This window comes from Penicillium waksmanii (assembly GCF_028829765.1).
Source record: "Penicillium waksmanii strain IBT 27052 chromosome Unknown utg000005l:1.0-5232799.0:1.0-5237142.0, whole genome shotgun sequence".
Lineage (NCBI taxonomy): Eukaryota > Fungi > Ascomycota > Eurotiomycetes > Eurotiales > Aspergillaceae > Penicillium > Penicillium waksmanii.
The window spans coordinates 2,927,627-2,954,519 of NW_026643252.1; the positions used below are offsets into that span (position 1 = coordinate 2,927,627).

The 26,893-nt window shown below is 49.8% G+C and overlaps 10 protein-coding genes across 10 annotated transcripts; 5 read left to right on the forward strand and 5 right to left on the reverse strand.

Annotated features, from left to right (window-relative positions):
- Positions 1-384: 384 nt before the first annotated feature.
- On the reverse strand, positions 385-3,426 carry N7481_006003 (TAPT1 family protein; the record flags this gene model as incomplete). Its single annotated transcript, XM_057265222.1, has 1 exon — positions 385-3,426. The coding sequence occupies one exon, from the start codon at positions 3,424-3,426 to the stop codon at positions 385-387; it is 3,042 nt and encodes a 1,013-aa protein (XP_057122942.1).
- Positions 3,427-4,101: 675 nt separating this feature from the next.
- On the reverse strand, positions 4,102-6,385 carry N7481_006004 (uncharacterized protein; the record flags this gene model as incomplete). Its single annotated transcript, XM_057265223.1, has 2 exons — positions 4,102-6,240; positions 6,323-6,385. The coding sequence occupies 2 exons, from the start codon at positions 6,383-6,385 to the stop codon at positions 4,102-4,104; spliced, it is 2,202 nt and encodes a 733-aa protein (XP_057122943.1).
- Positions 6,386-8,489: 2,104 nt separating this feature from the next.
- Positions 8,490-9,886, forward strand: N7481_006005 (NADH:flavin oxidoreductase/NADH oxidase; the record flags this gene model as incomplete). The annotated part of the gene is made up of 2 exons (XM_057265224.1): positions 8,490-8,669; positions 8,771-9,886. The coding sequence occupies 2 exons, from the start codon at positions 8,490-8,492 to the stop codon at positions 9,884-9,886; spliced, it is 1,296 nt and encodes a 431-aa protein (XP_057122944.1).
- A 767-nt stretch (positions 9,887-10,653) lies between these two features.
- N7481_006006 (cytochrome P450) lies at positions 10,654-12,340 on the forward strand (the record flags this gene model as incomplete). The annotated part of the gene is made up of 2 exons (XM_057265225.1): positions 10,654-10,857; positions 10,913-12,340. The coding sequence occupies 2 exons, from the start codon at positions 10,654-10,656 to the stop codon at positions 12,338-12,340; spliced, it is 1,632 nt and encodes a 543-aa protein (XP_057122945.1).
- Positions 12,341-12,808: 468 nt separating this feature from the next.
- Positions 12,809-14,972, forward strand: N7481_006007 (uncharacterized protein; the record flags this gene model as incomplete). The annotated part of the gene is made up of 6 exons (XM_057265226.1): positions 12,809-12,881; positions 12,934-13,213; positions 13,396-13,667; positions 14,377-14,540; positions 14,609-14,799; positions 14,858-14,972. 6 exons carry the CDS (start codon positions 12,809-12,811, stop codon positions 14,970-14,972), a joined length of 1,095 nt encoding a protein of 364 aa, XP_057122946.1.
- A 222-nt stretch (positions 14,973-15,194) lies between these two features.
- On the forward strand, positions 15,195-15,453 carry N7481_006008 (uncharacterized protein; the record flags this gene model as incomplete). Its single annotated transcript, XM_057265227.1, has 2 exons — positions 15,195-15,320; positions 15,382-15,453. Coding segments are annotated over 2 exons (198 nt in total), but the record flags the coding sequence as incomplete, so codon positions are not given.
- A 1,782-nt stretch (positions 15,454-17,235) lies between these two features.
- Positions 17,236-17,877, forward strand: N7481_006009 (uncharacterized protein; the record flags this gene model as incomplete). The annotated part of the gene is made up of 1 exon (XM_057265228.1): positions 17,236-17,877. One exon carries the CDS (start codon positions 17,236-17,238, stop codon positions 17,875-17,877), a length of 642 nt encoding a protein of 213 aa, XP_057122948.1.
- Positions 17,878-18,170: 293 nt separating this feature from the next.
- On the reverse strand, positions 18,171-20,104 carry N7481_006010 (uncharacterized protein; the record flags this gene model as incomplete). The annotated part of the gene is made up of 7 exons (XM_057265229.1): positions 18,171-18,295; positions 18,346-18,576; positions 18,627-18,934; positions 18,988-19,257; positions 19,310-19,571; positions 19,621-19,839; positions 19,894-20,104. The coding sequence occupies 7 exons, from the start codon at positions 20,102-20,104 to the stop codon at positions 18,171-18,173; spliced, it is 1,626 nt and encodes a 541-aa protein (XP_057122949.1).
- Positions 20,105-20,285: 181 nt separating this feature from the next.
- On the reverse strand, positions 20,286-22,930 carry N7481_006011 (Zn(II)2Cys6 transcription factor; the record flags this gene model as incomplete). Its single annotated transcript, XM_057265230.1, has 7 exons — positions 20,286-20,305; positions 20,885-21,639; positions 21,695-21,737; positions 21,784-21,911; positions 21,966-22,356; positions 22,417-22,700; positions 22,764-22,930. 7 exons carry the CDS (start codon positions 22,928-22,930, stop codon positions 20,286-20,288), a joined length of 1,788 nt encoding a protein of 595 aa, XP_057122950.1.
- Positions 22,931-23,112: 182 nt separating this feature from the next.
- Positions 23,113-25,716, reverse strand: N7481_006012 (beta-glucosidase H; the record flags this gene model as incomplete). Its single annotated transcript, XM_057265231.1, has 3 exons — positions 23,113-23,515; positions 23,577-25,593; positions 25,644-25,716. 3 exons carry the CDS (start codon positions 25,714-25,716, stop codon positions 23,113-23,115), a joined length of 2,493 nt encoding a protein of 830 aa, XP_057122951.1.
- Positions 25,717-26,893: the final 1,177 nt, after the last annotated feature.

Here is a 26,893-nt window from a genome sequence, read left to right on the forward strand (position 1 = left end):
CTCAGATGATCATCTGATAATTGGGACTTGAATGAATCCCCTGATGGATGTGGTAGTCGTCAGCTGAGTTTCATGCAAACTGATCTGTTTGAGAATGTCTGTTCTAGATCCCGAGCCCATAAGCCACGACCTAGTACTGAAGATAAATGAGGACCTTTGTCACTCCGAAGAGTCTCTTCTAAACACCACCACGTTTTGGAATTCCAGATGCCCGGGCTGGACTCTTTCCAGGCCATGATTCAAAATGGAGTCATAAATACACTCATAAATATTATGGAATCATGTATATAAGGTTGCTTACTAAGATACACTAGTATTTCAAGTATTTCACCACGAGCAGCTCCCCAGCTGTTTTTTTCTTAATCCCTGGGCACAATCGCCCATTCACCAGATCTTCTTGGCAACCATTTCATACCGCTGCACATGGTCGATCTTCAAATCCTTATCCTTGTTCTTATCCCGATCCTCCTTCTCCTTGATCCTTTTAAGTCCATCCGAGTCATCGGCATATATCCAACGGCGCTTCTCATCCCCGACCTCCACCATGCCCCAACCACCCGCACGACGGCTTCCTTCAACGTTGAATTCATCCTTTCGTTGTGCAGGTGTTTCAGCTGCAGGCTGTGGTTGTGACAATGCATGAGAGAACTTGCGAGGCTCCGTTTCACCAGCTTTCATCTTCTTGTAGCGAGAGCGAGCGAAGGCGAGAAGAAGCATTCCCAGAAGGAGTTTGAGTATGAGCAGGATGATAAACCCGGTTAATATTAGGATGGCCGTGAATATTTGGACGGATTGTGCTGGAGATGGGATGGCGTTTGCGAGGAGGGTGCGGAAGAGGGCGTTGACGTGGGCGACGGACACCGGGATGAATGTTTGGAATGTGAGAGGGGTTGTCGATGGAATAGGGGAGGGTGCGTAGTGGTTATGGATAGATGACAGAGATGTCGACTCCATAGCTGTTGAGGAGGGGTGTTGCGGCATTAAAGACGCCAGGAACATTTGGTATGTCTGCACTGACACACGGACAAAGAGACACGAGAGCGGGATGACGGGCAGACCCAGACGACGGGTCAAGTTCTGGTCACCAAAGGCATTCGTGTAGTAGTCTTTAGCCAGGACGTCTAGGTACCGACGGTATAGAGCAGGGCGGTAATTGTTGAACTTGCTGATGTAGGCATGTTTCAACCAATCCACGAACATTTCAGATCCCAGCACCACCAAGAAAGGGCCAAGAACTTGTGCCAATGTGGGAAGAAATGAGTTGACATTGCTGACGGAAGACAGGATGGAAGAGGGAAAGAATGTGAACGACTGAGGGAGGATCGAGGATGCAGTTCGCGGAGGCGTAGACAACGGCGTGCTGTTCGTACTGGTAGACGGGGCAGAAAAAGAGAAACTTGATCCCAAGCTCAAGTCCCCAATAAAGCTGAAGGCGCCCGTCTCAACGATATTTCGGGACGCAATTATGGTGAGCATCAACCAGAGTTGAAACCGTTCGACAACATCAGCGCAGGTGAGCTGAAAGAGGTTCTCCTTCTCAAATTTGCGAAAAACAGTCGACTTGATCTCCACAAACTGGTTAGACAGCAGAAGCGTGATCAGAGCATTCGAGTAGGAGTTAACAGCAACATTCAAAGTCATGACCTGGTAGAACAGGGAGGTCGAATGCGCCACGGTGTAGCCCAGAGCGAGCAAGAAAAGCCAAAATGGACGGAAGATTTTACTTCGACCATCTGGACGACGCTCAAGAGCTTCGCGTGAAAATAGACACTCTAGAACATCTTGACCAAGAGCGGCCAAGAGTCTGTCGCTAACTTCAAGCACATTGTAAATTACATAGAGCTTGATGGCAGCTTGTCCACGGATCCAATGGTACATTCGACTGGCATCGAAGAACATTAAAGCGCAACAGGTCGCTATCATGAGCAGCCCTGTAAGGATATCTGCCTTGTCGTCTGGAAGCAGGGCCGATGGGATTGACTTTTGTCTACGATGATGCCGCCGAGACTCAGAGCCACGGTGTCGTCGCTTTGCTTGGTCATGTCGAGATCGGTGCTCCCGATCCAATGCAGAAAGATCTTGCGCAGAAGATCCATTGGGTAATCGAGGCGTCGCATCAGGCTCGCTTCCGTGTCTTTCTCCGTGGTCATCTCCAGAAGACAGGTTTCTTCTCCGCCAAACTCGCCCGACGCCGTTGACGACGAATCTCCAAATAGAGCGGGCCTCCCCCTGCATATTCATCACCCATGACTCGCATAACATATACAAAGCCTTCACAAAGCGGAGTGGGAGAATCGTGAATGAATAAAGCCAAGCATCGAGACAAGCCAGTGACCCGAAACAGAGTACCTGCTCAAGCGCGGGTGGGAGAATTAAAAAGTTCAATAATCTTTCGATTTTGGCGCTGGACGACTCATAAGGGAAATCGCTGTTCGAAGCACGATGAATGTACAGTGGTGAAGGACGACCAGATGCAAGCTCAAGTTGAAGATATGTGGGTATCGAAACGGGAGGGAGAGGGATAGCTGGCGGCATGGGAGATGTCAGAGGCGACTCGACAATCTGAGGTGATGCTGCAAGATGGGTTTTCAAATCACGGTCTGCAGCAGGTCGGTCTTGTCTCGAGCGTGTCGCCCAGGTCTGGGACAGACGTTCATTACTAGGTGCCGCAAAGTTCGGGCGCCGCGAAAGACCAGGTGTCGAGAATGTGCGCGCTGCATGGGGTCGGTTTCGAACTGGTCCACTAGCGCCATTTCGCGGAGCGACCGGGCTAGTAGGCAACGGCGACTCGTCCAGCGAGAACTCCTTTGGTGGGCGGATCTTTAGAGACACATCTGTCTTGGAAGAGGTGGACTCGCTGAGGGATTGCAACAGGGAGTCCCGCACAGTGCCTCTGACCTCTGATCGATCCAGCGAAGCATTCGAGGGGACATTCTCGGACACAGTTCGTCTTCCAGTTGTTGCATCTGGTTCTATAGCCCGGTAGGGGATTGACTGAGGGGAAGATGTAAGTTCTTGGATCTTCTCCGGGGAGAGCTTCAAGACCTTTTCCTTCTCGTCTGTAGGCCGCAGAATCGAATCTTCAACGAGCTCTGCCAAAGCCACCTTTGCGTTTTGTGCGCCCAGAAGATTCACGATAGAAGTGCGTCCACGCTTATTGAAGTCGCCAGGTTGGCTTTCAACCAATATCCCGAGGCCCTCCTCCGGCGATTCGACTAAGTGCCCACTGGTATGATTTCCACTTTGAGTCGCGGACGCCTCCGGAGGCGCTTCATCAAGGACTGCATTCTCGCTAGCATCCGTTTCCGAGGGTGTCAACATCCCATTCCCATTCTGTCCTTCAGAAAGTGGCGAGTTGTCTCCGGCGAGCTTTACCGTTCCATTCCCGTTTGTTTTGGAGACAGCGTCCTCAGCCATAGGGCTCATCGTGGCCCTTTTAGGGTCGAATGTCGGGTCGTGTGCGTGTACGATGCGTTTCTCTTCGTATCACGTTACGTGAGTACGTGGCCGTTGTTCGCATTATCCGTGTTCGGCCCCAGATCCGACAAGAGAACCAGGCGATTGTCGGTTCGTGGCGGTGGAGTCGGGAGAAGGCACAGATACGCGACCGGAGGATATGAGAGGAAAATCAAGCTATGTAAAAAAGGAGAGGTGATAGTTATTCAACCAAGTCGCATTTCGGGGCGTATAGTCTGCAAAGATCGAGGTGCAGCAGTCATGCAAGCACAGCTTCCCATGAGTGACTGGGGAAAGATAACGGGCGGCGTTAGGGGATTAGCCGGGTGGAGCTAGTCACATGATCCACAGCTACTTACAGTGACAGTACGGAGTATTAATAGATATTTTTTAGAGTACGTAGTTATATTATTGCAGCATCAATGTAGACTTCAATTGAAATTGGTCTATGTTAAGAGATCTGTGGAACGAGTGATCGAGAAAATTCATGAACGAAGGGGGTATGGGTATGTGGTATATACAATCCAAGAGACTCGCTCGCTGGTCGTGGAGGGTATCAACGATCGGGTCATCAAGTACAGAAAGATCCAGCTACTCTGCATTTCATCGTGTCTTAATTCACGGAAGTCCTCCAGAGGTATCCGATCAAAATTGATTGGTGTTGGCGCGATTGAAGCCGTACCCAGCCGGTGGACCATCACGGTTCATTGATGTGGATCCCGTGTTTGCACGGGTAAACGGCCGATGGCCCGGTGGTGCAGAAGGCATTTGCCTTTGAGCCTGCGGCTGCGGTGTAGACGCCGATCCTGCAGGGTTGAATGATGTGTAACTTCCGCTTTGGGCAGAGTCCATGGGAGTATACGCTCTTGGTGGAGGTTGGACACCCTGCTGGCTCCTTTCAGGAGCAGGGGTGCCATGATAAGTGGCTGGTGTTATAGATCGCGACCCAGCGCCAGTACTTGCGGGTGTATATGATCTAGCCTGGTACGGATCCTGCCCACTTGTCTGATAGCGCGGCGCCGAAACTGCACTTGCTGGAGTGTAAGACCTCGCTTGGTATGGGTCTTGAGTGCCACCCTGCGGGTTTGCGCCAGTGCTGGCTGGGGTGTAAGACCTGGCCTGGTACGGATTTTGACTATCACCCTGGGAGCGGGGACCTGTACCAGTGCTGGCGGGTGTGTATGACCGAAATTGGTATGGATCCTGCGCGCTTGCTGGAGTATAGGACCTGGATTGGTATGGATTTTGAACATCGGCCCGTGGGCCAGGGGGTGCGCCAGTGCTAGCTGGTGTATAAGACCGAGCCTGGTAAGGGTCTTGAGGCACATATCCTTGGGAGCGAGGAGCGGCCATCTGACTATAGGGGGTCGTTGGCCCTCCATAATAATCATAATCCCCGGTTTCGCCATACATGTCGCCAGAGCCCTCATAATAGTCGTCATGAGGAGTGTTATGAGAGCCGTTGAAGTAATCGAACGGTGCGGGTGTTGTTGATGGGCCATACGGGTCTTTGGCTGGGGTAAAAGGGTTGAAGGGCTCGGCCCCTGGGCCAGTACGAGGTCCAGGCGTCGAGCGCGACGGAACCGAGCCTGTTCTTGCGGGGGTAACCCCGACGGGTAGTGGTGGGACAGGAGGCAATGGAGAGTTTTGACGATCCAGAGGACTATAACCCATTGAAGCCGCGTTGTTGGTCAACGAAGCTGATTCCGAAATTCCTGAAGACTGCGTAGTCGAGCGAGTTAATGATGGCTTCATATCCATTTGGACATTCGGCAAGGTTGGGTTCCTTTCGGTAGCTGCAGAATTACTTCGAGTATACGGAGGCAGAGTTGCCATCGTTGTTTCCGTAGTACTGCGCGACAATGTTGTCACAATTGGTCCCTTGTCCATGTCAGGCAGTGTGGGCTTCGAATCTGAGCTTGCCAAACTGGGCTGTGTTGCCGTGCGACTCTGGAGCTGGAACCCTTTGGCAAGAGCCTTGTCAACCTTGTGCCGAACAATTCGCTTGAGTCGGGTGCTAATCTTGCGACGGCAGTAGGCTCTCAGAGTACCATCCTTCTGTGAAATGTGGTGGAAAAGGAAGACCAAATACAGGATCATGGCTGACAACAACTTCAACACCGACAAGACCCAGATAAACAGGGTGAAGAGCATACCAAACAAGACAACTGCTTGGAGGTTATTTTCTTCGGCAAGAATCTTAATATTATTGAAGAATTGGAGGACTGGCGAGGTATCGTCATCCTTGGTGGTATGTTCACCACCGGGCACTAGGTCGGCTTTCATGACAGAGTACAAGGTGATGGCGTTGATGACTTGTCGAGGTCCATCCGCAAAGATGGTGTTCATCCAGAACTGGAAAGAGAAATAGGTATATAGAGCGACATACTCAGCACCCTTCTTACTCTTCGTCAATTCAGCGAAGACAAGGAAGCGTTTCCAGCCCTGGCCTTTGGAACCAAACACGCGGACACTCTGTATTCGGACCGCGAGAGGATCCAGATAACTTTTGGGGATACTGCCAGAGCGAATGGCGCGAATGGCGAGAATCCATCGATAGGCAAGAAGTGCGAATGAGACGATAATACACACTGCGAAAATCCAGCGCGAAATTCTGAAGGGAATTGCTGGTTCGACTCGGCCAGACCAGCGGGAGAAGGCCAATAAATTGACCGCGGTAAATGTATCGACACCATAGACGGCAAGTGAGATGATGAGGAATAACCAGAGAAAGAAGTATGAGAAGGGGGTCCAGCACGATTCGGATTTGAAATCGTTCAGGTTCTAGAGGGTATCCAAGTTAGCAATAGGCTTGTTCGCAATCTTCTGGGCCGCTTCAATGAAGAGGAGCACGACAACCACTCACCACGTAGTCCCATTTCTCCTCCAGCGCTATATTTCCTTTCTCGCGATCTCCGCCACATCCCATTGCGAAAGAAGAGGGCCTGGGCCTGCCAGGTAGGGGGTATCAAGGATGTTTTCTCAACGGGTGTCGCACGCGTAAGGTGTAAGGGAGGACAAGTGAACTTCCTCGGGCCAGCCGATAGAAGTCACAATTGGGAAGGTGATTCAAGTGTCGAGTTGAAAGAACGGGCAAAGACAAAGCCCAGAACGAAAGAGCGACAGATGCGATTGTTTAATCGCGTGCACAGCACATAACGGGAGGTTGTAACGGGAGGCTGGCAAGAGAGGGATAACCGACCCTGGCGGTTGAGTTGACAGTAGGCGATCTATGTTTCAAAAAGGCATGCGTGGACAGCGGCTGCGTGGAGAGATGCAGGTATGTATCGACAATGCTGATCGATCGAGCGCCAAGCGTTGTGAGAGATGATCGCTTTATTGTCTGAGCGCCCTGGAAAGGGGTGGATTCAGTGGATCTGGCGAAAGAATGCGCAATGCGTGATTGGGGCTGGTAATAATAGAGTGGAATGAATGGACTGAGGGGAAGAATGAGTGAAAGTGGCTGAAAGAGTGTAGTGTAGAGTGTCTGAAAGAGAGTACGAGTAATTGAAAGAGGGAAAGGATGAAAGGGGGGAAGTCCAAGATGAAACGGACAGTGGCTACTCCGTACACTGCGCAGTTCCTTTGAAAGGGTTCGCCCCCGCCCAACAACACACAAACTGGGGCCCTGCCAAGCGCAGGGCTGAGGAACTCCCCCTTGTCAAGAGTCAAGACACAGTTGGCGTTCGATTCTCATGGCTGATTGGTTTTCACAAAACCTATTCTTGTCTTTTGAAACAACCTGCAGTATTTCCCCCTGGCGGTTACCGATACTGCATGTCGTGGTTGCGGGCGCGTCGAGGAGTACGAGTACTACAGTACGGAGTACAGCATTGAACTTGAACGAACACCGACCCACTGCTATCCACTGCACGGCCTGAAACAGATAAAATATGGGGCAAAGCTCGGTCGCACTTCATCGTGCAGCCAGTCCCTGAGCTCGGTCTTGTAGCCGAGTCTTCTAGTGCTAAGCGCCGGTTCTTTTACTAGCCAAATGCGCCGCTGCTAGTCTGGAATTGTACCATATATGCTCACATCGCGTATCATTTGGGTCGATTCAAAGAGCTGAATAGGATCACAGCTGGAACTGACCGTTTCGACAGACAGCTGTAACTGCCCAGGCGATGATGAAACATGGCCTGGTAGATCGACATGACGATCTTACTTGTCATCCCTTCATCTTTTTCCTAGACATGCTGGGGTTGGTGTTTGCTCTGGGCCTCTGGCGTTCTTGATGCCGAAGTTCCGAGTCTCTCTCAGGCTCTCTCAGGCTCGGGTGTGAAGATCGACATGGGTGGGGTGTGTCCGCACTGGCGGATGAGAAAGTAGGTTGACTGGGAGAGGATCACCAGATTGGAAACAAGAATCCGTCGTCAGTGCGAAGGTCCGATTGGAGTCATGTATACTACTAGTAGCGAGGTCAGTCATCATATAGGATGAGAGTAGAAGAGGTGGAAGTGAAAGGTCAAGAGTGGGGGTCGAGCAGGAGCAAGAATGATCATGATGCATCATGAAAGTACTGTAGTATAGCAAATACAGTAATTCCAGATTCAACACTCCACTGGCAGGGCTGAAAGTATCCTACCGAGGGAGTATACCACCAGTATAGATACTACTAGTACTACTAGTAGACCTCGGGATGCCATCCATGGATCCCTCCACTTCAACTTCTTTAATCTGACCCCCATCCCTCACCACCTCTCCAATGCACAACCTCGGATGATTCTGCCCTTCAATTCATCCATATGCCCGAGGGGCTCCGCAATTGGCTCATTGAAAAATTGTCGGTGCCAGTGGATACAAGTGATGACGTCGACCTGATTGCATTCATAAGCTGGTGGAGCTCGAGAGGTGAAGGTGAAGGTGAAGGCGAAGGTGAAGGTTGGAGGTACTTAAGGAGTTACCTCACTATTACTACTCCGTACGTACACTCCTGCTCACTCTCAACCATCTATTTCTTGCTTCTCCTTCCTATCCTCCCTCACTACTCCCTCACTTCCTTGCCTACGTACTGAGCACTGGCATCTCCCACCATGTCCCCGACCAACTACCCTGATATCGCCAACAAGCCCGCCCAGGGCATCTCCTACTTTACTCCAGCTCAGATCCCTCCCGCCGGGTCCGCGGCGATCCCCCAGTCCGATGGAGGACAACCTCCAAAGCTCTTCACGCCCTTCACTGTGCGGGGCGTCACATTCCACAATCGCATTGGGGTAAGCTATGGCAACTCCACTCTTCGATCTACCCCTTCCTGTGGAGGCGGGTAGCTCCTACTTTACGATCATCCCGCTGATATGGATCTACTACTATCTAGCTTTCCCCGCTCTGTCAATACAGCGCCGATGATGGACATATGACTGACTGGCACATGGCGCATCTGGGTGGGATCGCTCAGCGCGGCCCCGGCTTCCTGATGGTTGAGGCCACCGCCGTACAGGCCAATGGTCGCATCACCCCTCAAGATCACGGCCTCTGGAAGGACTCGCAGATCGAACCCCTCCGTCGCGTGGTGGAGTTCGTCCACAGTCAGAACCAGGTGATTGGCGTGCAGGTGGGACACGCCGGCCGCAAAGCGAGCACCGTAGCACCATGGCTAAGCATGGCAGACACGGCCACTGAAGCGGTGGGTGGATGGCCCGAGAACGTGAAGGGACCCAGCGACATTCCTTTCCACGACAAATTCCCTATCCCCAAAGCTCTGACAACGGCGGAGATTGAGCAGTTCAAGAATGATTGGGTTTCAGCCGTGAAGCGGGCCGTCAAGGCCGGCGTGGACTTTGTGGAAATCCACAATGCGCATGGATACCTGCTGATGAGCTTCTTATCTCCGGCGACGAACAAGCGCACCGATCAATACGGTGGCAGCTTCGAGAACCGCACCCGACTTACGATGGAGATTGCGAAATTGACGCGTGAGAATGTGCCTGCGGATATGCCCGTCTTCCTGCGAATTTCCGCGACCGATTGGCTCGAGGAGGATATGCCCAACGAGCCCAGCTGGCGGGTTGAGGATACCGTGCGTCTCGCCAAGGCGCTGGCGGATAGTGGCACGATCGATGTGCTGGACATCAGCAGTGGAGGAAATCACCGCGCACAGCATATTCATGCCAAGCCTGCATTCCAGGCCCCATTCGCTATCGAGGTGAAGAAGGCCGTTGGGGATAAGATAAAGGTGGGCTCCGTCGGCATGATTGAATCGGCTCAACTAGCCAACTGCCTGCTTGACACCAATGGGCTGGACTTTGTTTTGGTCGGTCGCGGATTCCAGAAGAACCCCGGGCTGGTGTGGACCTGGGCTGAGGAACTGGATGTTGAGATCGCCATGGCGAATCAGATTCGCTGGGGCTTCTCGAGTCGTGGTGGGGGGAGCTTATTTGAAGAAGCGACAGGGGAAGATGTAGAATTGACCTCTGACGCTGACCAGATATGAGATGAATGACATGCTTTGACCACTTTTGATTGGTGCTCTCGTATTATCTGATACATGATTATCATCATGCCTGCCACGTACAGAGTAGACGGGTGGACATTTCCCCGGTAGCTAACAATTCTTGATCAATGCATCAATGTGTCTTTTCCAAAGATCCGAAATGCTTGAACTGTGATTCGTCCATGATTCGTCCCCCTTTTGTCTAACCCCACCCCTTTTCCCTCCAAAACGAGTATCGATTGCGAGGTTCCACCGAACTTAACACCTTGAGAGGGTCAGAGAGGGTCAGAGAGCCCGGGATTGGCTCCAGTCCGTGTCCGCTCTCGTTTTCAGTCTCATTCTCACTCTCACTGCCGCCATCGCGTTCGTGTTCGTCATCGGGTTTGCTGCAGTCGATCCGCTAGGCGCCCACCATAAACACGCGCCTCGGCTCGCTTATATCAGGTCGTCGTGACTATCCCCCTGTGATTTTTACTCATATCATCCGGAGTTTCCAAATCAATCCTTTTGTTGTCAGTGTTATTCTACACTGTCGAGGACATTTTTGAGACGTGATTTGGTCAGTCTATCACAGCCTCGGGATACGGAAACAAATAAACGTCGCCAAACGGTCAAACCAGGAATACTGGAGATCCCGCCTTGGTTTCCCGTTAATAGACTCGCATTATATGTACGCTGGCGCTGGCGCTTCCAGTATCTCGTCACTAGTATCTGCCCCGCCGCCACTCTCAAATTAACGCCCACACCCAACGGGGCAGGCCTCCACCATGGGCTTCATCCAAGACAACTTTCGCCTGATTTACGTCGGCGTGGCAGCCGCCATATACTTGAGACCGGAATATGTCATCTTCAACTCGAAATTCTTAACAATTATTGTTTATTTTACTATTCTTACGCTCTCAAAGCTTGTTTATCAATTTACCCTTTACCCTGCATTTTTCACCCCCATCAAACACATCCAAACACCTGGAGTGAGTTCTTTTTCAAGTTTACAGTCTGAATGATCTCAAAACTAATAGATTTTAGCGCCGAAATTGGCTTCGGGGCAATACCAATTCAGTCTTCCTCGAAACACCACACGAGTTGCTGAAGCAATGGGTTAAAGAACTGCCCAACCAGGGCTTGATTCGATATTATATTGTCATGAACATGGAAAGAGTCATCTTGACTAGCCCTAAAGCTTTAAGCGAGTTGTTAGTCACCAAGAACTATGATTTCGAGAAGCCCAAGACTGTGCGACAGAGCTTGCGCCGTGTAGTTGGAGACGGCGTCCTACTGACCGAGGGAGATGAGCATAAATTGCAACGCAAGAACCTAATGCCAGCCTTTGCCTATCGCCACATCAAGAATCTATACCCAGTCTTCTGGGCCAAAAGCATGGAAATGGTCGAACTAATTCAACAAGATCTGGAAAGCAGAGACTCCCCCGACGACAACATTATTCAAGTCCGAACCTGGGCAAGCAGAGCCACCCTCGACATCATCGGTGTGGCTGGCATGGACCATGACTTTGATTCTCTGCGTGATCCTTTCAATAAGCTGAACAAATCATACCAGAGAATCTTCTCGCCACCATCAATTGCAACCAAAATTCTATTTATTGTCGCAATCCTGATGGGCACTCTAACCTTCATTCAAAAATTGCCCACTCAGCGCAACAAAGACATCGACGAAGGTGGTGCGGTGATCCGCAATGTCGCGCGACAGATGATCCAACAGAAGAAAGAAAAGATGAAAGATCCAAAATCCGAGACCGGTGTCGATATCATCTCAGTTGCAATGGCCAACGGCACCTTTGACGACGAAAACCTAGTCGATCAACTGATGACCTTCCTAGGCGCAGGCCACGAAACAACCGCCACTGCCTTGCAGTGGGCTGTCTACGCGCTGTGCAAGAATCCAGACGTGCAGACCCGTCTACGTGAAGAGATCCGCGCCAATCTCCCCCCACTCTCCTCCTCCGATGCAAAGTCTCTGGACGCCGCCCAGATTGATAATCTGCCTTACCTGAACGCAGTCTCCAACGAGGTTCTCCGTTTCCACCCCTCGGTTCCAAACACCGTCCGTGTATCCGCGAAAGACACTACGCTTTTGGGTCAACCAATCCCCAAGGGCACGTTCTTTCTTATTTCTCCTGAGGTGGTAAACCACATGGAGGAATTTTGGGGCCCGGATGCCGACAAGTTCAATCCGGATCGCTTTATGGGCGAAGGCAAGGCTAATAACGGCGGCGCGACCAGTAACTATGCCTTCCTTACCTTTATTCATGGCCCACGCAGCTGTATCGGACAGGGATTCGCCAAGGCGGAACTCGCTTGTTTGCTTGCGGCGATGGTTGGTCGCTTCCAGTTTGAGCTGAAGGATCCTGATGCCAAACTGGAGCTGATGGAGGGTGCCACCGTGTCGCCAAAGGACGGGGTTATCGCCAAGTTTACTCCACTGGAGGGCTGGTGAAAGGATTTATAGGTCGGTTCCTATGTATTTCCTACCGGGATGGCTTTATTTACTTGACTATGTATATTTTAAGGGGCTGGATAGCTCCCCTCCTCGATTTTTTGATTGGCGACGCCAAAAGATTCAGTGGTATGCTTCCAGCATGTTCCCTGCACTTGGACCGCAGTTTTTCGTTACCTCATGACTTGTTTTCAATAGATCATTTTCCTGAGGCGAGATCTGGAGACATATCGCCACGGTTGATGGTTCAGCGAATAGCAGTGCGAGTTTTGCGAGCCGACGAATAGCGTCATTGCAGATCGCCCCATTTGGCGGTCGAATATCAATCCGACCGGCACAAATACGGACCGACAAGAATGTACCAGCCACTATTTATGAAATTAAACAATCTGTCAAGCATTCGAGTCAGTTCAAAGCAGAAGTTTCTCTGATATTTCCAATAAGTGTCCAGTAGAAGCTCTGTCCGCAATGCCAAATCTCAACTACAACCCCGAAACAGAAATCCCGGATCTCTCGGGAAAAACGATCTTCATCACAGGAGGTGAGTCGTTTATTCATTTCGAAGAAACAGATGGGATTCTAAATCCACTCAGGAACAAATGGACTCGGTGCTGAATCGGCCTTTCATCTGGCCAAGCACAATGCTGCGCACATCTTTATTAGCGGAAGGAACTCCAAGAGCGCGGACAAGGTCATCCAGCGAATCCGCGAGAGTGGTTCAAACACCGAAATCACCTTCATAGAATGCGATCTAGCTTCTCTATCATCCGTCAAGAAGACAGGCGAGGCATTCGTATCGCAGACATCTCGCCTCGACATCCTACTCTGCAACGCTGGAATTATGGCCCAACCACCCTCCTTGACAACAGACGGGTACGAAGTTCAATTCGGAACAAATCATCTCGGTCACGCACTACTCATAAAGAAACTACTACCACTCCTGGAAAAGCGAGGCAGTGAAGGCGGCGACCCACGAATCATTATCCTGACCTCGGAAGGACTCATGCTCCACCCAAGCGGGGGGGATCATATTTGACAAGTTGAAAACAGTCCAGGATGACTTCTTTGTTGGGGGGGTCATGGCGTCGATATGGACAAAGCAAACTTGCTAACCTCCTTTATGCGCGAGAACTCGCCCGTCGGTACCCGGGTATTATCTCCGCATCAATTCACCCCGGTATTGTCTCGACGGGACTGGTTGGAAATCAGAAATTCTTAACTCGCGCTCTGATTTATGCCACGACCTTCGGGAAATTGTTGAAACCCGAGGAAGGGGCATACAATCAAGTTTGGGCTGCGACTACTGCGAAGGGGAATATTGAGAATGGTGCGTTTTATGAGCCGGTGGGGGAAATGTGCGCATTATAAACTGGGCAAGACGGCAAAGGATGATCAGTTGGCGGAGCGGTTGTGGGATTGGACTCAAGAGGCGCTTGGGGAGTTCTAGATCTATTGTTTCTTTGGGCGCAGTTATTTGGAGAATATTTTTTTGTTTTACTATCATATACTGGATCTCCTGGCTAACCTTAATTTTGGTCTTCATTTAAACCATCCCATTCAATGCAAAGATGATTTTAATTACTATCCTATTGAACAGTTCCATGATTTTAAGGTAAGCAGAATCCTTTAGAGAAGCAACTCGAAGATTTTGCTTTGATTGAAGGGATCTCATTCACTTTCTTTCAGCTCAGACGCTTCTCTTCGCGAGAGTCTCAAAGGGAAGCGTCTCTCGCTCTCTTTCCTTTGTTCTTGTACTTGTCCAAGGGTTCAAAAGGCGGTTGTATCTTGACTTGCATTTCTTTTTCTAAATTTCTCACTCAATCCATTTCTTTCTTCTATTAGTCTGTGTACTTTTACTTGTGAAAATGTCCGGGCCAAGACCAAACACCAAAGCTAAGGGTCGCGCCCCCCAAGCCCCAACTGGCTCAACAGGGAGTGAATCCTCTTTGGGCCCTTCAACAGAAGCAACCACCCCTTCGCCTGCAAAAAATAATTAACAAGTGCTCAAAAGAGAAAGTGCTACGAGGACGATCTAGACTTGGCTTCCTCTATTCAAGAAATTGGTATAGATTACTCTGAGGAGAAGAGGCAGGCCCTTCCAATTGGGCTCGGACAAGAGAGCCCGCGGATGGTGACACAACCCGCAACCCCTTTAAAAGGGCCGCTAAGAAAGCAAAACACGTTGGTCGGGCTATTCTGGGTACAAAAGGGAACAAAGGCAAATCAGGGCGGAAAAACGCTTCACGACTACCTTCTGACCCACTCCAGCGAAAGAAAGTCGATGTGAACAAATTGGATCTTCGTAAGTCCTATGTTGGACTTGTACAGCCTTTCAAACAGGTGAAGTCTCCAAGGAAGCGAAAGGAGAAGCGAAAGACATGGAACCACATTTCGACCACTATCACTGACCCTAAAATGATACCCGAGGGGTGGGATCATCAAGAGGACCTTGATCCTGAGTAAGTGAATAAGAAGTTTAACTAAGAACCCATATGAGAAGTTACTGATCTCATTTAGTGATAGTGACGCTCAAATTGCAAGATGCCAGGAAAGGATTGCCGAACGAATTCTGCCTGATGTGTTCCAGCATAGGCTAGACGGCTTTTTGGAATTGGACGCAGCTGAGAAGTAAGATCCCTATTGTCTACGTGATGGAACTAAAATTAATCTTCTTTCGTCCCCAATAGTATAATCTCTGACGGTTGGCCCAAAGGTCTCAATAAGGATGTTTATCAGAGACTGAATTCACTTAAAGTCATCGAAGAGCATATTTCTAAAGAAGGAGATAATTACAAGGAGCTTCCAAATGTCCGAGCTTAGATTGCAGCTTACAAGTCCGGTCAATTGAAGTGGAATGGGGGGGCTTGTCACCTGTTGGTCGAAGGGGGTAAAGCTCTCAGAGCCAAGACCATTCGATTGGGATGAGTTTGAGGCCATCAATAGGAAACACGATGGCCATGAAGCCTTTTGGGTAGAACGGGTATAGCATCACAGATAGCTCCATCTTGATCCAATATTTATACTTATTCTTTCGTATTTAGCTTGCACAAGACGAACATGATTTTGCACATGTACAGCTCTATCAATCAGCTGAAGATCAATCTATGCATCAGGTATGATAATTATGGTTTCCTTGCGAATATTGAATGTTGCTAACTGTGAGTTATAGTATAATATTGCTGTGCGTCTTCCAGGTTATGACTGGTGGGAGGAGTTACAGTTTATGCACGACACAAGGGCCTCCACTATGTGCATCACGGATAGGGACGTGGCAACAATAGCTGGGCCTTGTCGCCATCCTGTATATCCAGCACCACCAATCATCGGATATTCAAGAGTCCACGGGGCGACTGGACAGCCAACGCAATTCTATCCGTATATAGAGGTCGAAGTTACGATGATTAACCCTAAGTCATGAAAGCGTATGACCGAATGGAATAGGATTCAAACTCGTGTCAAGCCACATGTGACAGCGTCTACGACCCACATGGAAAACATAAGATTAGATGGTCCAGCTATTCCCAGGAGCACATTTTGGGTGAATGTCCCGGACAATTCCCTGCGCATCCATGTTCTCACCTCTGCTGCCAAGTTGCCCTTCCTGCCAGCCGCGGCTAAATTCAACAAGAGACGAGGACCTGACCCTATCGCATTCACACCTATTCCAGCTCCTGGAAAAACTATAGATCTTTCCAGCTATCCCGTTCCACAGCACTTGAGTTATCCCAAGGCAGTTCAATAACGGGTGAATTAACTCATATTTGAGGCACACTGGCATGCTGGTATAACGGTTTTTTCGTTTCCGTTTCTTCTTCTTCTTTCTTCTCGCCTTGGTCTTCTTTCTACTGCCTGGATTTTCGATATGTTATATTATTCAAGTTTTAAGCTTTCTTTTAGCTAGAAAGTTACACATCTTTATTATCTGAGTAGAACTATTGTGGCCGACCCGGGCTAGACGTTCAAGTTTTTGTTTCCACATATTTACCTTGTAGTACGTAGTTGCTTCTACTTGTAGTATAATTAGAGTTACAACCTAGTATGTGTGGACTCGGAGTACTAGACTAAGAACATCTCTTGACAGCATGCAAGCCAGTCTCTCTCATTCAAATTTATTTTCAGGGAATATAGATTATCTGGTATATTTAACCAGGAGTGATAAGCTTCCAAGTTAAAGTTCCTAGGCACGATAAAGCGGCCCATAGTCGTGGAAATGCGGCTAAAATACCTGCTTCAGCTGTGAGTAAAGTACCGTCACCATGTCTGTGTTTTCCGCCAAGCCCTGCGGCTGAGTTGGGGTAGTACTCGAAGACGCGCTAATGCAGGTCTGGCCTTCGTGTTGTGTTGCATGACTATGGTGCCTAGCCTCCGCGCTGTGCTCATTAAACACTCCTTGCTTACACTGCCAAAACGCTTTATAGAACCCCATGCAGTTTTGACCGACTTTGAAAGTAATTTATCCTATTAGCCGAGTGATTGAAGGAAACTGAGAACATCTCTGGAGTAAAGCAGACCCGCTGCTCTTATTTCGGTCACCCTTGCACCCTTGCTCAATGCCGCTCAACCTGCCAAGCCGCTCAAATCCCATTTGACCATGCCTAAAATGACAATGTGCCTTTTCAAATTGAAATGAACGCCAAGCATAAATACGGTTCGCTATGGACGGTGGCTGTCATGATGTAGTTTCATTGGTTGACCATGCATTGAATACGAAGATCTGCGCGGAAAGACCCCAGATCTGGAGCGCCGAGGAATTAAGGCTAGAAAGAAAAACGGGTGGACATCATGTATAAAAAGGGTTAAGCCTGTTTGAATTGTTTGAAATTGTACGCGTTTTCCAATAGGCACCTTTTCCCCTACGCAGCAGTACTTCTGCATTCTACTCTTAGCGCCCCATCATGAAGTGGTCAACTCTTCTGCCTTTGGCGCTTTCCACCATATCTCTGCTCCCTTCTGCCGGAGCATGGGAAGTAACATGGCATGACTCCGAAAACAAAAGCCATAGTCAAAAAGGGCATGGTCCCAGCGACTGCATTGAAATCGACAACCCCAAGGGCAAAGTTTTCAAAATCGACTCTCAAGGCGAAAAGGGCATCAACATGCTTCTCTTCGATAACAGCAAGTGTACTGGAGACTCGGCGGGCCAAGCAACCGAGAGCTTCTCCAGGGACGCTTCTCGGGGTCTTCTCGGTTTCAAGGTCGTTAGTCTTTCTTCGTCGAACTCCTCCGAAACCACTACGACGGACAAATCTGCCAGTCACGCCGCGACTACCTCCTCGAAAGCCTCAAATACCCAGGTCTCCTCAACAAGTAGCAGTGAAAGTGACAAATCGTTAACGGCTCAAACAACGGCTGCAACAAGTGCTACTACCACGACCACAGTATCTGAGACTCAGAGTAAAGCGCCTCCTACGACTTCGAGTGCAGCAAGTGCAACCACTTCTAATGCTGCAATTAAGCTTGTTGGTCCGAGCGATAATGTTGCGAAGGGACTCATGGGTGGAATTATGGGACTTGTGATGGCTCAATGGGTTTTTTGAAAGACCAAGAAATGGATAAATCCCGCTATCTTACGTTAGGTCCATATCATGTCTGTCCCCATCGTGGCTTGGTCTGCTAGCTACAACTTAATCACTAAATCTAGTTTCTCTATTTGCCGATCTCCTATTCCTCTTTAATTTCAAGTTCCTCAGCACCAGAGCAGTACCCAGATACCCAAATAATGGTCACATTCCAGGATATAATGACGTAAAATTAATATAGATTAACTAACAGATAACATTATTCCATACCTTCATCCAACCATCCTTATGTAAGAGCCGCCACGAAACGGTCAAACAGAGCTCCTGGTCTCCTGGACCTCCACATGTGTCGTGGCCCTTTTATTCTCGTCATCCTCATCGAGATGTTTGTGAACGACCGCAGCGACCTCTTTGGCCTTGTCTTTGTCTTCGAACACTACTTTAAGTCAGCTCTGTCCCTTGCAACAAATCGGAATGCCAACTTACAGAACGACAGTTCCTCAAGAGTGCGACCCGCAGTCTCGGGGAAGAAGAAGTAGATAAACACCAACTCAAATACCAGCCAGCAGCAGTACACCAAGAGCCATTTCCAGGCGATGCGCGCGAGACCAACAGGGTTCACATAAGTAGCGAAGAAGCTTGCGCCGCGACCAAAGAACTGGAACCATGAAATACCACGCGAGCGACCCATGTAAGGGAACAGCTCGACCAGATATGCTTGTTGATGTCAGTATATACGCATGCGCTGGAACGGAGGGAATACACACTGTAGGTTAGGGCGTTGTAGCCGAGGTTGTAGGCGGGGGAGTAGGCAAAAATAAAGAAGATGGTCAGAATGGCTGCGGAATGAGCCTTTGTGCTTATGAAGCGCTCCATGGAGATAGTCCATGCAATATAGACACACAGCAGGCAGATTGCGCAGGTGAGGTACATTGGTCGACGCTTGAAGCGCGGCGCTGTGAGCGCCAACGCCGTGCCACAGACGAGACCCCAGCAGGCGATGCCGATGTTGATCTTGGACTTGGTCACACTGTCGGTGATTCCAACCATGTTAAGGAGATCACTTAGATAGTACCTATTGCATGGATCAGTGAAGGTGAAAGGCATATAGGGCAGATACATGCTTACGAGATGAGAGTATTGCCGGACCACTGTGTAAACAGGCCGAGAAAAGCGGAGATGAACAGCCGACGGCGCATCCCGGCCGTGCGGAACATGTCCAACCATGATTGTTTTGATTCTTCGAGCTCCATCTTGATGGTGTGTTCGATCTGCGCCAGTTCAGCCTTCACAATTACCGAGTTGCGGTCACCCTCCGCATGGTACTTGGTGAGGATTTCAAAGGCTTCTTCGTGACGATCTTTGCTGATCAGATATCGGGGACTTTCAGGGAGGAGCCTGGGCATGTGTTAATGGGAGAAGTTGGGATAAATGGCCGGGAATATCCTACATCACCGTCAGGATCTGAACCATGGCGGGTGCAATCTGAAGTAGAGATGGGATTCTCCAGGCCCAGTTGGACGAAATGGTCACCGTTCCCAGGCCTACGGCTGCGGCAATGATCTGACCGATGAAGTAGGAGGAGTTGAACAGGGAGGTTAGAATCGGTCGCTCCTTGGGGTAACCCAGTTCTCCTAGCAGAGATGACCCGGCGACGATGCAGAACGGGATTCCGAATCCTAGAAGGATACGTGCGACAATATACATGGCCACTGGAAATCATCAGATATGTCGCGGATAGGATCAGGAAAGGATGAGTACCTCCATTGGAGAAGCCCTGGATAATGGCCCCGACCAAGCTCACGCATGAACCGAACATAATCGTCCATCGCCGTCCGACTCGCTGGTTGAGGTATGGGACAAATGGCAGGGAGAGAATAGCCCCGAGAGAGTATGCAGCACCAAGAAAGCCCTTGAGGTTCGCTTCAATGGTGTACTCGGGGCGTCCATCCACGATCTTCCCGGTCGTATGACCGAAATCTATCTCGCAACGTCAGTCTACTGTAGTGCTCATCTTGAATTGAGGAAACATACACTTGTTCCAGGTATACACAATCTGAACCGTGTTGATAATCTGCGAGTCAAATCCTGACGTGATTTCGATGCCCATACACGCCAGAAATAAGATGGAATAGAGTCGTCTCAGATTCGGCTTCTTGTACCAAGGCGTACGGTCATCAGCCAGCAAGTTAGCTAGCACAGGCTCAGCAACATTCTCCTCACGCTTTTTCCCCACTAAGACCATCTTGAAAGATTGAAGTTCAAGTTGATTTCGAATGCTCACAACTGGAGTGCTGATCTGTGGACCCTGAAGACTTGCAGAGACCGAATCATGGACACTATATATCCTGTTCGTTCTAGGGTCTTATTCCACCGCGACCCCCCTAGCGTGGCCCATTCCCCAACTGCCAAGATCCTCTGAGCCATCAGGTCATGCGCAGACGGGCTGGAGGGATTCGTTGTAGAGTATCGAGGAAGATAAGCCGGGTAAGATCCCCGCTGAAGAAATTAGAGTTCCGCCACCCCACGGGGTATCTGGAGGTGGGGGTAGTGGGAAGGAAGGCCAACATTCTGGCCTGCAGATGGGTGCGGTTGCTCAACGCCAAGCACACGAGTCTTGGCACTTCATAATTAGCCTAAAGAAGGCTAGTCGGGTACAGGGACTTCGCGGAGTCTCCCCGAATGCCTCGGGTCAAGAGTGAGACTCGGACGATGGTCGCTAGGGGAGATGTGTTGCGGTAAGATACTCAAAGGGAAACGGAGCTGCTCCATAGCCGCGATCTACCCAGTGTTTCTGCCAAGATTACCAGTGCTCCCTACTATATAAATTTGGACACAGAATATATTCAATTTGCGTAAATAGATTTAGACATCCATGGATAGTATACTACTCAGGGCCAGGAAGTACTTAGTTGGCGCGAGTACGTCAGTAGTATAGATAGCCAGTACTAGAGAAAAAAATGCATGTCTTGTCTTTTGTTCTACAATTCCAAACTGTCATGCATCAGCCACTCCAACAACATACCTAACTCCTTGATCCCGCCACCCTCCTCGCCCCATATCTTCAACCGCTCAATCACTACCCGCACACAGTCCGCCCAGTCTGGAGGAATGTTCACATATTCAGCCGAGGGGCGCTGCGTCAACTTTGCGAGGAATCCCGCAATCAGACAAAGCGCATGGTTAAACCGGACTCGACATGCTCCCCATGACCCCGGATGCCGAAAGAATGGCACCTCGGTCTGGATACGATATACTGCCAAAAGTAGCGCCTCGCTCGCTTTCGCCCCATACAGCACCGCCATCCCCGGCTCAAGTGGCACATGGATGCACAGGTATAGATACGCCCGACAAAGCAGTTCGCGCACCTCGACGTATCGCTCACGACTTAGCTTCATGAGCTCACCCTCCTTTGGTCTGACGGCAGATTCGAGAGGCATATTGAACTGGAGTGTATGTGGGAGGCAGTCTACCCACTGCTGGAGTTGACCTTCCAACTGCGTCAGAGTTTCTGCTAGAATCTTGATGGTCGGTAGATCAATATCTGGGGAAAGCACGCGAACCGCATTGCGGGCCCGATTGAGAAGCCTGCGCAAAAAGATCTCAGCTAGATAATAATATGAAGATCCTGCTTCGAGGTCTGTGGAGGAGGGGCTGGAAAACGTCCAACCAGGGTTGTCGTTAGATAGTTGTCTCGTGGGGAAGCTTGGGAGAGAATAAGGAAAGTCGGAGAGGCTGAGATCACAAGGTGGAAGATCCGTCAGTTCATATCGAACCTCGCTATCACATGTTAGTGACGTGTGTGAGGACTTGAGATCTCCGGTGAATGCTATACCATTCGGATTTTAAGCATGTCCAGTAGAGTCGCTGCTCCAGACCTGGGGGAGTTAGAGATATCCAAAATGGGGACATTAAATGACCCACTCTCTTCCTGTGCGCTTCTGATTGTCTTTCCTTCGCGATGCTTCAAACGATACGTTTGCCACAACATGGATGCTGTCCGGAACATTTTCCAGCCCGGAATCGGTTCGATATTATACTGATACCAAATTCTATACAGTATTCAGATATTCGTATCTAGAACCAGCTCGGAGGAAGGAGCTCACCCAAATAAACAAAGACACTGTACTCCAAGTAGGGTATCATCGAGATACGCAGTGGAAATGCGCTTACGCGCCATGGAGAGGAAGCTTAATGATTCCTTCATTCGGTGCTCCGGAACCGACATCGTCATGTAGGTGACTGGTGGGCTGAAGGATCGTTCATTGTACGAGACCTCCCGGCTTTCGTCGTCCGGATAATTTCCCCAAATGGCTGCAAGCGCAAATACAAGTAGCACCAAGCACGACGAGGCTGACCACTCAATGCCATTTTCTAGCACCCGAGCGATATAAAAGTCCAGCTGGCCCGGGTCAACGATCGGGTTCTTGGTCCAGATCTTGGTCATAAAGATCTGTCTCAATTCGAGAAGCCTTTGTGGATCTAGGCTTGGTAGAGCTGTAGCCGCGCATTAGCATACGATTTTGGATATAATGTGTCAAGAAGCATGTGACATACCCGTCTGAAAGCGATCTGGCTTCTCGGAATACGCTGCCATTGGGAAAGTCGACGCAGGCTTCTCTCCCGGGAAAATAGGCCAGCTGAGAATCATGTCTGACCCAGTAATAGGTGTCTTAGGTGCATCATTGCGCGAGATTGACTCTGGATCTATTTCGTCCACTGGGGATGGCGACGCCTGCTGCGAAAAAAAGGGAGGCGCCTGATTCGAAGACAGGGTCTGTGACAGAAGCCGCTCTTGACGTTCTACTGCGTCTAAGATTCTTGCGCCCCATGTCTCTAGACTTCAAATAGAATTTATGGTCATTAGATGCCTCAGCTAAAAGAGAAGTTCTATGGGAACCGACACCGAGATGGGATCCGTCTGCGGATACTCGCATGTTACACCCCGCTGGATACATTTGGCACACACTGGCCGGGCCGAATCGCATCGAGTCTTGCTGAGGCGACAAGCATTGCATGCGTTAAGCACCCGAGTATGCTTGCGAGGTTGCGCAGTCGACGAGGCTTCCATTCTTCCTGCTGGGGATCCCCGTAGTCGCACATGGAATACCAAGGGGAAAGAATGATGATAAAAGGCCAAGACAAACACGGCTGGTGTTTGACGAGGCAAACGATGGCGGAATCATCCGTCCAATCAAGCCAGGCCGACCTCATTTAGCCGGGCAATTGACCCAAACGAAGTCGGATGAATCCTTAGAGTCCCCGCCAATAGGTGGTGCGATTTACTTGGAATTCTCCCCAGGCCACCACTTCCAGGCTAGAGGTTCCTATTAACACTTCATATGTCCCTTTCTCGCTCTTCCACATCTCCTCGATCTCATCCCAGAAGCTTGTCGCATATCGGTCGACCTGGATGTCAACCGCTTTTTCTTCCCCGGGCTGGAGGAATACCTTTTCAAAACCGTGCAATTCCTTGCTTGGGCGCGGGGTTTGCGATTCGGGGGCAGATATGTACAGCTGAAGAATCTGGGCGCCCGCCACTTTGCCTGTGTTTTTGATCTGTACGGTGGTGACCGGAGGACGGTCCATGTTGAAGATCTCCGGGGCAACGGTAACGCTCGATGAGACCTCGAAAGTTGTGTATGATAGGCCGTGACTTCAATACGGTTAGGTGAGATATGGTTAGATGAAACTGGGAGATGAAGGAACCAACTCACCCGAATGGAAAGAGGACTTCTCGTCCAGTCTTCTCGTAAAATCGATAGCCCCCATAGATGTCCTCGCCATACAGCACTCGGCCACCCACACTGGCATAGTTCAAGTAGGCCGGATTGTGTTTCACATCCACCGGCCATGATAAGGGCAACTTTGCGCATGGATTGACCTCTCCGAAGAGAACATTGGCAATTCCATGGCCTGTCTCGTTACCTCCATACCAGGCCTGTACAATGCACCGGGCCTGATCGGCCCACCGCATAGTAACTGGTGTACCAGACTGATTGACGATGACGGTCTTGTCTGCGGCGACTTTCAACACCTTCGAGATCAGCCGGTCAACTCCCGGTGGCAGATCCATATGCGTGCGGTCGAACCCTTCAGATTCCCAGTCTTTGTTGAGTCCAGTGCAAATAATGGTGTAGTCCGCCTGTGCGGCAGCTTCCACGGCATTCTTGATCATTTGATCCTGGTCCAGCCGCAGGCAGGCCCCCAAATTTGCAGCGCCACCACCGAAATTCACCATTCCCACCGATTTCATTGTGGTAGTGTTGGCAGAACCGAACTCAATCCGGATTTTATATGTGGTCCCAGCAACTAATTTCTTCGATCCCAGCTCCTCGATGGTGCCTTTGCCGAAGAATGCCGTTCCGCGTGTCTGGTTCGTTGTATTATCGATCACAAGCTCGTCGTCGATATAGAGATTGGCCGTACCAAAAACACTCAGGCCAAAGTCCCAAATCCCGGATGCGTCTGGTGTGAAGTTGCCAATCAGTGTGGCCCAGAATAGCTCTCGGTTGAGGCCGGGTGCATAATAGTCCATGAACTGGAAGGCTGTTGTCGACATAGGCTCAGTGCTAATCAAATTCCGTTCCTTGTCCATCGGCTCGTTGTAGAAATGTATGACAGCATTTGTCAGGAGACGGTCTATTACAGGGAGCATCTTGTGGGCGTATGCGCCTATTTCATAAACCACGTCCGCGTCAGGATATGCTTCCCTACAGGCGTCGTATAACGAAACAGAGTAATACGGTTCAAGGGACGCACTGCCACCACCCGATATTGCGGGAGTTTTCATGTGAGATCCAATAAGGGCAATCTTTTTGATCTCCTTCGGAAGGGGCAAGATGCCTTCGTTCTTGAGGAGGACGATGCTGTTTGCGCAAATTTTTCGATTCAACGCTCTATCCTCTGGGAAATCCCGACCTCGTTCCACACCTGACACTTGGACTTGACTTGCTTGCTTCACGAATTCCAACACCTTTCGAGCTCGTGCATCTATAGTCGATTGTTTGATCAGTCGAGCCTGTACGGCGGATTCGATATACTTCCCCCGATATCTAGAAGGCCCCGGCATTTCGAGATCAAGGCCCGCATTCATAGAATCGATGGTTGTGTAGGTCCCGTACCAGTCGCTCATAACCAGCGGATCCCACTTCCATTCTTCGCGGATCAAATTGAGCATGCGAGGATCTTCGGCCACGTGCTTTCCATTGATCTTATTATAAGAAGTCATGAGCGCGCTCGGCTTCGCATCTCTCGCGACAATCTGGAAAGGTCGTAGGTAGATCTCACGCAAAGCTCGCTGTGTGGCGAGGACATCCACCGCCCGGCGTTCGTGTTCCTGGTCGTTGCCCACGAAATGCTTCACAGCGGAAATGATTCCTTTGCTTTCGGCTCCGAGGATGATTGATTTGGCCAGAATGCCCGAAAGATGTGGGTCTTCAGCAAACGATTCAAATCCGCGGCCACCGAGAGGAGATCGCGGCATATTGATTGTAGGACCCAGCCAACAATGCGCTCCTTTCGCAATGCACTCGTCACCCAGTAGTCTCCCCGCTTGGTAAACCAGATCTCGATCCCAGGTGGCGCCCAGAGCTGTGCCGCAGGGCAGACATGCGGCTGGTATGCCGGCGAAGAATTTGGTGCCGCGGATACCATTGGGACCGTCGGTGGCGCGAATCGAGGGGACATTGAATTCGGGGATGGGATGTGTGTGCCAAAAATCAATTCCTGCTTCTGTTAGCGGATGAGGTCTTCCAAGATCATCTTCATCGTCTCTGTGTTACCGGATAAAAGAGCGATTTTGTCCTGCTCGCTGATGTTTGCTAGGACATTCTCCACATCGAATCCTGTCGGCATAATGGATGAACAGTTGGAAAAGGAAACAATTTCAAAAATGTGAATAAAAAAATAATTCTATGCGCGTAAATTCTATGCGCGTAGCCTCCACTAGTATGTAAAGCGAACAGAACATGCAGCGGCTAGATAACTATAAGTACCTGTGCAATTCATAGCTTCGGTTTTTTTTTTTTTTTTTTTTTTACATAGAGCTCGTTCTTCGAGGTGACGCCTAGGCGCTACCACTACTAGTTATCTCTTGAGCCTCCGTCACCCCGAGACACCCAGTGACACGTTGACGGCGGAGTCTCCCCGGCTTGGTGGGGACCTGTGGGGGCCTGTGGGTATCTCCGCATCTCACCCAGTTATCCCCGGCGTGTTGGGAGTTGAAAAGCATATTGACCCATCACTGGTAAACCAACCGAAATCTTATCAAAGAATCGATGCACCGCCCAAGGAGATTTTGGGCATTGAGTGATGCCGCCAGCCGGAGACATAGAGACCGGGGTGTTGATGTCGCCTTTTTCCGGTCAACTACCGACAGCCACCAGTCAGTTCCTGTTTGATGATCTAATCGCCCAAAGCCTGGAAGAATTGATGTTTACGGATGTTTTTCATTGGGATGATTCATTCCTATGTATCCCCTCGGAATAATTATTTTGATTGTCTGTATTACTAGTGATATGTCTACTGTTTCAGGGCTTTTATATCGGCGTGAATAGAACTAGAAAGGATTGATTTAGTGACAATTCAATATCATATTGGTATCTTCAACAACTTGAAACATTCTGAGTATGAAGGATTTCAGGCTTGTGGGCTCCGTATAAATCTGTTTACAAAATTTAATTTTCGGTATGTGTACTAGTTAGTACATAGTACTAACTAGTAGTTTATATGTCAAACATGCAAACAAAAAGAACCAGTATGTTAAATACCTCTTCAAGTTGCGGCCATTCAGTTGGCTGACGAACCCAACAATATCCAAGACTTTGATAATTTTTCCTCTGAAGGCCCTGTAGTCTGCCATAACGTCTTCCTTGCTAAAATCTACATTTGCCAGCATGGCAATTGCATTCTCATCATGGACGAGACAAGCCATATTCCGTCCAAGCATGGGGCAATGGCAGTTATCTGCGTTCATTAAATGAAGGGCACGAAGAAGGGATTTGGACTTCTCCCGGACACGATCATCTGAAGC